The sequence below is a fragment of the Macrobrachium rosenbergii genome, chromosome 36, assembly GCF_040412425.1.
Source record: "Macrobrachium rosenbergii isolate ZJJX-2024 chromosome 36, ASM4041242v1, whole genome shotgun sequence".
In the NCBI taxonomy this organism is placed as follows: Eukaryota; Metazoa; Arthropoda; class Malacostraca; order Decapoda; family Palaemonidae; genus Macrobrachium; species Macrobrachium rosenbergii.
The window spans coordinates 16,134,158-16,146,299 of record NC_089776.1 but is presented as its reverse complement, the minus strand read 5'-3'; the positions used below and the strand labels follow the sequence as shown (position 1 = coordinate 16,146,299).

General features: G+C 38.7%; 1 protein-coding gene across 3 annotated transcripts in view; it reads right to left on the bottom strand.

Annotated features, from left to right (window-relative positions):
- Positions 1–246: 246 nt before the first annotated feature.
- The window catches only part of LOC136856667 (serine-rich adhesin for platelets-like), a 138,358-nt gene continuing 126,462 nt past the window's right edge, over positions 247–12,142 (bottom strand). For all 3 annotated transcript variants that reach the window (XM_067134727.1, XM_067134725.1, XM_067134726.1), the window contains 2 exons: positions 11,953–12,051; positions 247–1,774 (listed from right to left, as the gene is read on the bottom strand). In XM_067134727.1, the coding sequence (XP_066990828.1) occupies positions 1,655–1,774; positions 11,953–12,051 (219 nt within the window). In that variant the 3' untranslated portion in view covers positions 247–1,654. The remainder of the gene's footprint in view (positions 1,775–11,952; positions 12,052–12,142) is intronic.

Genomic DNA, 12,142 nt, shown 5'->3' with positions numbered 1-12,142 from the left:
CATTAAAATATTACTAACGCCAATCAGACCACCTGTATAACAGGACGGCACGAAGACATATGACAACATAAACATTCCAGCACTGTTTGATGGGAAACAGATAACTACAGACAGTCCGAGCAGGTTAACCGAGCGCATTTTGATTTTTTAAATTGCCAATCGCACCCCGGATATTTGCGGGGGATTTTTTACCACGCACACCCGCAAATAACAAAACACCCTCTAAAAATGCTTATAACTGCCTATTTTAATAGTTCAAACACCAAAGAGCCCCTCTAAAATGCTTATAACTGCCTCTTTAAATAGTTCAAACACCAAATACAGTTGACATCTGGGATTCGTGGGGGATAGGGACCACATCCCCCGGCGAATAGCTAAAATCTGTGAATACTTGACACCTCTCTAAAAATGCTTATAACTGCCTATTTTGATAGTTCAGATAACAAAAAAACCTTCTAAAAATGCTTGTACCAGACTATTTTAGTAATTTTATCATGAAAAATGTATTTAGTCATGAAAATATGAAAATACAGTAATTATTGAATGCTTCTCTATAAAAAATTCCACGAATTGGCAAATTTTCAGCAAATAATGTGGAGATACATTCCACAGAAAAATCCATGAATGGGTGAAGCCGCGAACTCAGAATCGCAAATAGGTGGGGGTCCACTGTACACCTTAAACTATCATCCTTAAACATTTAGTCGTGAAAATAATATGAAAATACAGCAACTGCTCTACGAAAAAATCCGTGAATAGGCGAATTTTCTGTAAATAATGTGGATATATGTTCTGCAGAAATCCACAAACCACTGGAGCTGTGAATGTTGAACCGTTAATAAGCAGGGGTCGACTATAAAGCTAACTTTAACAGTGGGTAAGATTCATTCCAAATAATAATATTTCAGAATACTAACTGCAACAACTTTTCTTTTACTTTACAGAAATCAATTTAAAAACCATTCAAGAGAAATCTTTCTAAAAAAACCATTCAAGAGAAATCTTTCTAAAAACAATAATTCTTAAAATTTTTCAGAGTTGTAATTTGGATAAATTAGGTATTACAGTATATGAAAAACTGACACCACTATTCTAATTTCCTTATACAAGATTTCCTACAGCTGCAGATTGAGCATGATGTATTAGTGGTTCACAATGAGAGGAAAAAGTAGGATAAGCACATTTGTGCAAAAACAATTGAAACAATTTGGAAAGAAGAGAAAAGTGACAAGGAAAAGATTACGAATAAAAAATTTCTTTGATTTTTTTATGCATAAAGCTCTGAGCTAAACTGAACAACTAAGCAGCCCATGCTGCCTGCCCTTTGTAAATTACAAAACGCCCCCATGTAGAAGCACTTAAAATATTATATCATTACAACACTCGTCTATCATTAGAGTATAGTACATATATGTACTGGATTGAATTGTAAACATTATCAATGTAACATCAAATATTACTTCAGTTATTTCAGTTATTCTAAGTAACATTAGTCTAAAACAACTACTGTATTCTACAGTTGAAGCAAGCCATTGTTATCCTGTACTGTACTATAATATTGCATATAGTATATCATAATCTCATTTGAATAAAAAAATAAATGATGTAATCTAGAAATGAGATGATTACCAATTACATGCCATCAATAACAACATCAAAAGCTTAACTGTCGGGCTCTTTTCTCAATAGCAGTTTCCCTGTAACCTTTGTATAAGGCCTCATCAAGCTCATTTTCAGGGACTTTCTTCACCACACGCAAAGCTTCTTTAATTGCCTGCAATTAAAAAAAGTTAGACAATTTCAACACACAGAAGAATCCTTCAGAAATAAGTGTTAACATACTTGGCTATATATATACTGTATATATGATCTGAGAGAATTTTAATGTGATGATTTTTACATGCTGCTGCTGCTTATGAATCACCAAAACCATCATCAGCTTTTACTGGCATACAGCCTTTGGCTGAAAAGATTAACCTGTTCATACAAACCCATTACTGTACTGTATTAATAAATATGTCAATTTTGAAATCTCAAAATCACTCCAAACACTTCAGTTCATTTGTACAGTTCATATTTCAATAGCTGTTAGCTGGTAGAGTCTATGTTACAGAGAATATCATCATGAAAAATAAGAGGATGCCTGAGATGAAGAAGAAATTACAGAGCTGGCCACTTAAGATACAATCTTTCTTGCCATAAATATGTGCAGACATCCAAATTGCACGAATAGTCGTTGCCATCATATTCTCCAACACTATATGATGCAATGTGCACTTGTGCCTTTCCACTGTTTTATTGTCCATGAACCTCCATTCATCTCTAGCTTCCCTTTCACAGTTCTCATCCAAGTAGGTCTGGGTCTTAAACTCCTTTGGTGCCCATAACAGCCCAGCTGACACTACCCCACACTATTCTCCAAGGGGGTGCAAGAAGGACAAGTCCAAGCCATCTCTATCACCTTATCATCATTACCTCCTCTATATAAAAACCTCCATAATTTCCCTTAGGATAACATTTCAAACACTATTCTGCCATCTGACTCCTAATATTCTTCTTATAGCTTTATTCTTAAACTCCCTAATTTTTTTAAAGTTTCATTGTCATACCATGATTCATGTCCACTTAACAAGTATTACCTTAATTATCTGCAATTGCAATATCCACATGCAACTGCAACCTACCACAATAAATAGGCAGTCCCTGGTTTACGATGGGGGTTCCGTTCCTACGCCGCGTCGTAAACCGAAAAATCATCGAAAATCATCATAAATCCTAAGAAAACCTTACTTTTAAGGGGATCGGCTGGTTTCTGACTTTTTTAACGACAGGTTGTTGATATATAGGGGGTTTGTTAAAGGATATTGTGTGGAACTTCTGGGGAAAAAATTTTTGTTCAGTGACCTTAGGTTTTGTGACGCCAGAGCATTTTTCGGCCAAAATTGGCCATTTTCAAAATGCATCTCCTCCTTTGCTTTTTGGTTTTAAGGGATGAAATTTGAACCACGTATAAAACACATATGGACCTTCGATATAAAGCCGGGGATTTTTGATTTTTCAATTATTTTTCGAGATATGAATTTTTATTTTTTTTTATGAAATTTTCCCGGAAAAATTACAGAAAAAAAATTGCCAAAAATCAGAAACTCAAAATATTAAAAATCCCCGGCTTTTTTTAATCTACCATGTTTCCTCATATTATATATGAAATTTCATTTAGATTGGTCCAATACAAGGGAGGAGATACATTTTGAAGGTGAAAAACTTATGTTTTGAGAAACGGGCCTTCAAAGTTTTAGTTACATAAAAAAAGTAAAAGGGACTTCAAAGACTGTGTTACAATTAATTCTATGGTTTTAATTTTTATTTTTGGGTATTAATTAATGCAAAATGATTATAAATAAGAATATCAATTGATTATTTATGTGCCTAAGACACATTCTTATAAATTTTAAGTTCCTGGTCCCCCTGTCTGATCTTGCTGCAAGGTATTACTCTAGGTATCATAGTTGCCTACACTTTTTATTAGTGTCTCGAATCCATCCCTTGCCAAATGGATCCTGGGAATTATTTTTCATTCACAATTAGGGATTCGTGATTCAAGTAATTCATCAAGTCTTGCTTCACTTATTATGATCATTTTATTTTCAGGATCGTCTATAATATCAGCCTCCGAGCTACTGCTTTCTTTTTCTAAAATATCTTTGCCCTTTGGTAGTGACGAACAAATAAAGAGGCATTTAGGGGTGGATGTGGTTGGTCTCTGGTCAGCAGAGATCGCTGCCTGCGCCGTTTGATGGGCAACAGCTCTCTCTCTCTCCGTCGCTCCATTCCCCTCTATGGCACTAATTTCTTGAACTCTTTCTTCTACTTCTCGCCTGGACTTTTCCACTTGGCTTTTCTGCATTCTAGAAGCATGAAGTGAACTCTTGGACCTTTTAGGCACGGTGGAAAAACAAAAACAACGCAGAAAATACAGAGTTCAGTCAAGGCTAGCGAGCATGAAAAACGTGTCCTTCTAGCTTGGAAGTTTATAGGCAACTCTCGGCCACAGTCGGCGTCATGGTATGACGTGTGCGTTGTCATGGCTAGGAATAACTAAAAAGGTGCCGAGTAGGATATTATTGACATTATACATTTCATTTCAAAGGAAGTTTTCATAATATATATCACAAAAACTATACCAGACTAAATCATTTGCGCTACTGGTGTTTTATGGGTATATAGTTATTGTTACATTTTAGGCCATAACTAGAGAAATACGGCAAATTTTGGCATAATATTTCGTGGACACATTCTTGAACCCTATAAGAAGCCATAGAATTTTTTTCAGCAAATCGAATTTTTAAAAGATTATTGGTTTTTTTTAGGCGGCCGATCCCCTTAATGCTTTGGGTGCATTGAAATCATGTAAACTGCATTTTTATTGAGCTTTTCATAATAAAAAAAACCTCCAAATTTTGATTATTCTGCCGTTTTGGAGCCATATTTCTTCCGTTGGATTGGCGTACGACGTGTCATAACCCTGGAACATGCATCATAAACCGGGAAATAATTTCTGATGAATAGATTTGAAAAGCGCTGTAACCTTGGAACATCGTAAGCTGCACCCGTCATAAACCGGGGACTGCCTGTATTTGGGGGTATGAACAATGAATTAAAAAACCTTCCATTTGGTTTGCAATGGTATACGGGCAGAAGAACATGAAGGTAATGCTCCTAACAGTTCATATAGCACACTGATAAAACAGGTTTTGACTCAGGAAAAACCTGTTTTTGGTAGTCACTGTTGAGTCCTCAAGAAGTTACCTCCCATGGTCTACCAGAGCTCCATGGTGACCAAACTAATATCAAAGAATTCTCTTCTAGTTGGTCTCTTTGGCCAGGTACTGTGTCATAACGATTAACAGTACAATACGTGATGGTGTATATAATAGACTCAAAAGATAAGAGGGCACTTTTCCTTATCTTCAGTGAAGCTGAACCCAGTTTTTCCAACATCAAAGAACCTGCAAGAAAGAGAAGTGACTATTGCGCATGCACGTCTGCCGTCTTGTTTACAACCAGGCTAATAAAGACCAGGGAGCCATTATTCTCTGTTGGTCAATGCAGGATGATCCCTTGCCCAAATCCCATGCCTTTTCATCAGGGAAGTGGGAGGGTTTTGAGGACTCAACAGCAACTACCAAAAATAGGTTTTTCCTACGTCAAAACCTGTTTTTTGATAGCGTAGTCACTTCTTTCATCCTCAAAGAGCTTTATAAAGAAACTGACAAGTGATGAAAAAGGCTTAAGCTCTCAATTTTTAATCCCAACACCCCAAAGGAAAAAAATTTCTGGTCCGAGGTCATGCCACAAATTTCAAGTCCCATTCTTTATTCCAAATACTCTTCAGGTTTTGGTACCAAGGAGCAAGATACTATACATGAACTTATGTTTTAGGATGTGGTTCTACAGTGGCTTGTCTAAGCATGCTGGGTTTGGTTGCAGCACTGTCACCCTTCTCCCAGCGATAGTTAGCATACTCACCATCAATAAGACCCCTGGTTTTCTGCTGTAGCACCTAGGGGTTAGGATTAACCATGCCACCTACTGATACACAGTGTAGCCAAATTTGCTCTAGCGCATGGCAATTTTTTTTTATGACCACCCTGTATATTCGGAGATTCTTCAAAAGACACATTTCTGGAAATGGCCAACGACCTAGGAAAGGAGCGTGGATTTGCCTTTTTAATAAGAGACACTAAAATCATCCTCAGCCCTTGTAGGGAGAGTGGTTAGTTTGTGCAAGGGTGTAGGAAAATAGGACCCTCTGGGATGTTTGCCGTGACTTCTAGGTAAACCTCAAGTGCCTGAACCAGGCATAATGTCTTGTCTGCTAAATTGAGTTTTCTTAAAAGAATAGATTTCCTTCTTAAAGGATCCTCATTCTTGGCCAGGAATGATGGGCCATGGGAAAATAATAATTGATGGTCAGCTGTTTGCGTGATGTATCGTCCCCGTCTAAGAGAGCCGAGTTCACTAACAAGAGCTCCTGATGCTAATCCAATCAAGAGGATTGCCTTCTGTAGCATGTGTGTAGTGGTTGTATTGGGTCCATCGAATTGAGGGGTTGATAGAACTCTAAGCACCTTGTTCAGGGACCAAGTAATTGGAAGCCTTTCAGGAGCGGGTCTTTGTAGAGCAAAAGACTGCAGAAGGGAAGTGGCAACTTCTATACTGGAGTCAATCTCGAATCCATAAAGTAAGGGTTCCATTAATGCTGCTTTGTATGCCATGATTGTTGTAACTGCAAGGTGTTTGTCTTCTTCTATATGGACTGGTATTGCCGGATAGATGATGTCCGTAATTTTTGCAGGAGGTACCTAGCAATGTTGGGTGATTAATTTTCACGATAGATATTTAAAAAATCCATACATGAAGGTCTCCGGTCAGAAGGGAGGATGAGTAAATGACTTTCCCCTCCTACTGTCTGGGACAGAACAGTAGTGGAATTGATCTTTTTGCCCATTGTTGAAGTACAGTAATAGGAACCAATGACTGTTGGGCCAATTTGGGGTTATTAAAAAAGCTACTCCTTTGAAGCTTAGAAGTTTGCTTAAAACCACTGAAATCTGGGACAATGGAGGAAAAAGATATCATCCTCCCTTTGTTCCATCTTTAGGAAGGCATCTCTTGCTGTTGCTTGACTGTCCAGGTTCGGAGACACATATATTAGGTGTTTGTGATTCTCGTATGTGGTGAACAGGTCCACTTCCGGTTGTGGAAGCATGTTGGCTATTGTCTGAAAAGACTGGGTGTCCAACATCCGCTCTGTTGAGGCTGTCATTTTCCTTGATAGGGAGTCTGCTATTACAATGAGACCCCCTGTGAGATGAATTGCAGACAGGTGCCACTTCCTCGCTTGTGCGACCCGAAGGATGGCTAGCACTATCATATTGAGAGGAGGTGCATGTGATCCCGACCTCCTGAGCAGGACATTGTAGTCATGTTGTCTCTCTCTTCTGGAGGCTTGAGTTTTTTGAGAGACAAAAAGATAGCTATCAACTCCAGGAAATTGATATAAGAATTCCTCAGAGTAGCTGACCACCTCCCTGCCACCTGACGATCCTCCCAACCTGTCAACGAGACACCTGTGTATATTGTTATTCATACAGATGGAGGAGTCAGGGTGACCTGTTTCGCCAGAGATTGCTTCCGGGTCCAAGGCCAAAGTATCTCCCGAACTTTTTTAAACTTCTGATGAGGTCGGTCTCGCATCTTTTTTCTTGCATGCGATAGCTAGAATTTGTTCACATTTTTAGTTGCAATCTAAGGAATGGAATGGAATGGAATATGGAATTTAGACCAAAGGCCAAGCACTGGGATCCATGAGGTCATTCAACACTGGAAAGGAAATTGATGATAGGTGGGTTTGAAAGGTGTAACAGGAGGAAAATCTCACAGCTGCACTGTGAAATAATTGTTATGAGAGGGTGGATAGCAAGATGGAAGAAAGATATTAATGGAGGTACAGTAAAAAGAACGAAAGGGATTGTAGCTAAGGGCTGAAGGGGTGCTGCAAAGAACCTTTGGTAATGCCTACCATGCACCTTGTGAGGTGCACTGACGGCACTTACCAACCTGTGGGGAGTTGCAATCTAAGTACTGGATCTATTACTGATGTGAACTGCAGCAGGCCCATCATACGTTCTAATTGCCATTCGGAAACTTTGGGCTGTACAAGGAACCTTTCGAGGACTTGCCTTATTCTGTTTTGAGTATGATGGGGAGCCTTTCTTAGGATTGGGTAAAGGGAAATTTTGGGTTCTTTGTTTCCTGAATTCCCCTTTCCCCAGGAGAGCATACACTGTACAATTTTGTTGGCAGGCTAGCTCGTGAGTTGAGCCACAACAGACTCCTCAAACAGGTCCTTACAGAAGGGGTTAGAATGTAATAATGCAGTGACATTGGAGAGTGATTTGTTGGAGCCCTCCAATGCTTCCATTTTCACTTTTATGCACCATTCTAGAAAGTCACAGAATGCTTCCCATAGGGTTCTCATAAGACTTTTGGCCTCAACAGCAAAAATTGTCCTGGAGTCTTCTGGAAGCCTTTTGGTGGCAACTTCCAGCGAGGTGGTAGAGGTTATAATACTATGGAGTCAGAGCATAGCGTAAAATCTGATGAGGCTGTCTCCTCTGAGAGACTTCTTACAGGGGTCCAAACTGCCACATAGCCATATCTAAAGGGAGCTTTTTCCTTTTAGAAGGGAGTTGTAGGATTGCCCATTCTTTGGTGAAATTTCCCGAAACTGGGGTGACTGTGGCAAATGGATTTAATTCTGCCATTGTCTCGTTTTTAGCCACTACAAATTCTGAAAATCTGTCTTCACATGATTAATAATTTTGAAAGTGAAGGGACAGAAGGCTGGGGCTACTTGGTGAGCAACTTGGGTCTTATTCAAAATGGAAGTAGAGATCCATTTTTTGTTGACCTGGTCAAGGATGTTTTCTATATTTTTTAATGCTATGGGCACAGGTAAGAAAACCGTTTCTGTTAGTGGTTTCTCCATGTCTGGTGAAGATGGTACCAGGTGCCATTCTGTATTAGGGAATGCTGCCCTGTTTCTAAATTCTACAACAACTTTGATCATAGTTTTTCTCTCAATAATTACATACTTGCCATGAAAATGTACATTGTGGTGTCTCGCCAAGGATTAGCAGTATCATCAGGGGCGAGTATTGGAGCCCCTATTATGTTTTGATCTGAAGTTCTGTATTCCGAACTGACCATTTTGTTTTTTCCAGTCGGAATTCTAATAGACTTTGTTTGGGCAGCACTTGTGTCCACAGGATACAGGATGCCGTACTTTTGCACTTTGGGGTGCTTCATGTCCCTTATATATTGCCGTTCTGTGGCAAGGACATCTTTGATATTGCTCAATTTCCTTATGGAATTGATTAAATGCTGCACACTGTGTATCCCTTTCGGGGGAGCTTGCGCAATCTCACTGAGCTTCAACATTTGAACTGTAACTGCCTATTAATCAAGGGGCAGAAGTCCTGGGTAAGTTACTATACCCCTCCAAAAATGTAGTTATTTTGGTCATAGTTAGGTGGATCCTAGTATCCCTTTTGGGGGAAAGATCTATTCAACATCAATAGCTGCATGGGGAATAGAATTCCTTCTGGAAGGTTTCTCCCATGACTAGCTAAAATTTGTGTCCCTGATCCTTCTGGGTTCACCAGGGCCATTTCAGTAGCAATGTCCACTTCTTTAGAAAGAATGTCTCTACTTCCTCTGCAAGGTTAACCTGAGAGGTACTGGGGACTGATGTTACTGGATTTTGGCCCAAACATAGATCTTGTTCTGAGAAAGAGTTAAATACCTGTTGCCGGAGTTCTACCAGAAAGATATAATCTACCCCTTCCTCACCCCTACTGAACCCTAGGACCCATTGAGACAGCTTACAAAGAGCTGTTTCGTCCTTAAAACTTGCTGCTAAGAGCATACCACAAATCTAACATATATTTGGTGACCAACCAAATTTTTCTTATTTTTTACAAGGACTATGCTCATGGCAGGTGGTATGGGCCGTACGCACTGGCAAAAAGTGAACCGAGCAATTTGCTACGGAACTCTTGAGCTGAGGGTCCTGCCTAATGGCAGCCCTGTAGTGATGTAAAACAAGTTGTTATTAGAAACTAGTTAGTACTAATTGTCTGTAGCCCTTATACAGATAGTATATTCAATGTTACAGGCTAATTTGATCACAAGTGTGTAGCTGTAATACACTTTATTTATCATATTGTTATATGTGTTTAATATTTATGTTAACTTAAACACTCTAAGATTTAGGTTAGTTTTGACACCAGTATATAGCTGTATTACTATAAACTATTAGTCCTTTTGTAAGCGCCATGTTAAATTTAATTTTGAAAATCATGCCATTACGGCTAACTGGTATAAACATTTGTTTAACTAACCCAAGCTACTGTTTTATATGACTTATGCTACTACTTCTAGCATAATCTATGTTCTTGCTTTACCTATTCTAAGCCACTGCCTAGTCTAGGTTTATTTAAATCACACTAAGCACATAAACTATACAGGAAAAACCCCTCTTATAATCTAGATTGCTGTTTTTTCTGGCCAAGGCTACTCTTTTATCTGATATTCAGCCATTGCTTTATTTAATTTGAACTACTGTTTTAGGCAACTGCCTTGTCTAGGTTTATATTATCTTTAAGGATACAGGCTACATAAAAACTCCTCTAATATGTAGCCTTATAGATAAGCTACTGAGTCATAAAACTAGGTTACCATTTTATCAAGCCTTGGATAATGTTTATATTTAATCCTGGGCTATTTGGTCTAAACTACCGCTTAGACCAAAATTAGGGTATTTCTTAAAATGTCCTCTCTTAGCCTAGTATAAAGCATTGTCTAATCCAGATTATTTTACATTACTTTTAAACGTACAGGCAGTAAATTCACAGTTAGTGTCCACTGCATTCACAAGGTGCTCAAGGGAGTTCCGGGTGTAGAGTGCCTTGAAGGTATGGATCACTCCCTGGTCCATAGGCTGGAAGAGAGAAGTGGTTTTGGCAGGGAGGAACTCGAGCTGGACTCCCTGGTAATAAAGATTGAGAGGGTGGCCACCAGCATTATCCACAAACAGTAACACCTTGAGCTCCATGCCTAAGTCGTTGAGGAAATGCCTAACTTGAGGGATGAAGCTCTGAATGAACCAGTTAGATGTAAGGACTTTGATGATCCAGGCCTTGGGGTTGTGCACCCAAAACACAGGCAGCAACACCTTGTTCCTATTCTTGAGGGCCCTGGGGTTTGCAGCCTTGTAAATGAGGCCTGGTTTTAGCATGAAGCCAGCCGCATCGAGAAGGAATATGAAAAGGGTAGAACGCTTGGGAAGGCCCTTGCTGGAGAAGAACTCACTGCCCTCTCTTTCCCACCGATGGACCAGGATTTTGAAGAATTCCTTGGTCTGTACAAAATTCTTAAGAAAGTTAGGCAGCTGTAGACAATGGTAGAGGCATGGGATAATTTTGAGGAAGGAGCCACAAATTTTTCCAATGGCCTTAATGAACTGATGCAGCCCTATTGTAACACCTTTGTGGACATGTTCAATTACCTCAACATGGTGGTGCATCCTGAAAATCCCTGATGAAGCACCTCCTGAAGAAAGGGAAGAGGCACCCTCAGAGGAGATGCAAGTCCTCTACTTTGCTGTGTGGTCATATCTTCATCGCCATTCATCGGACCACACAGTTAATTCATCATCATCATCTACAATCAACATTCATCACCGGTGAGTACCCGTATGATTTAATTTTATTATTATTATGTATTATTATTACAGGTACCCAGTATATATTACGTAATACTATTATTTAATCTAATTACTTAATATTACTGTGCCATTATTATTTAATCTTATTACTATTATGTACTGTAATATTATTCTTACTGTACATTATTATTTAATGTTATTACAGTAATATGAAAATACAGAATATTGCTCTATGAAAAAACAAACAAATCTGTGAATAGCGAGTTTCCCGCGAATAATTTATAGGTACGTTCCACAGAACAATCCGTGAATGGGCAAGTCTCCCGTGAATAATTCGTAAGGTTCCACAGAAAAATTCTGCTAATCGGTCAGTCCGCAAAAGCGGGGGGTTGACTGTATGTACATGATATATGTATATATATACATAGTATAGTATATATATATATATATAATATATATATCTCCTACATGACTTCTATTGCTTTCTATAAGTTCTTGACTCCCTACAAATTTAAGTGTCTCAAGCTTTTGTTGTGGCACTCAGAAACATATCTTAGAAATCTTAGGTTTTGAAGTGGCTTGAGAGTCTCCTCAAGATCCAAGACAAAAATTCCTATATAAACTGCACATTCATAATAAATACAATGCTTTACACATACCTCTGGAATCCAGACTTGAATGACATAATCCCTAGCATTGGAAACTTGCGGATCTTTGGAAAGAATCTCTTGTTTGAAGACATTTATGACAGAAATAATCTGAAACAAAAAAGGAATCACCATGTAGCCTAAATATTAGTATGTTCATATCAAATATCCATATTATTAAAGGAATCACATGAAAAATAAA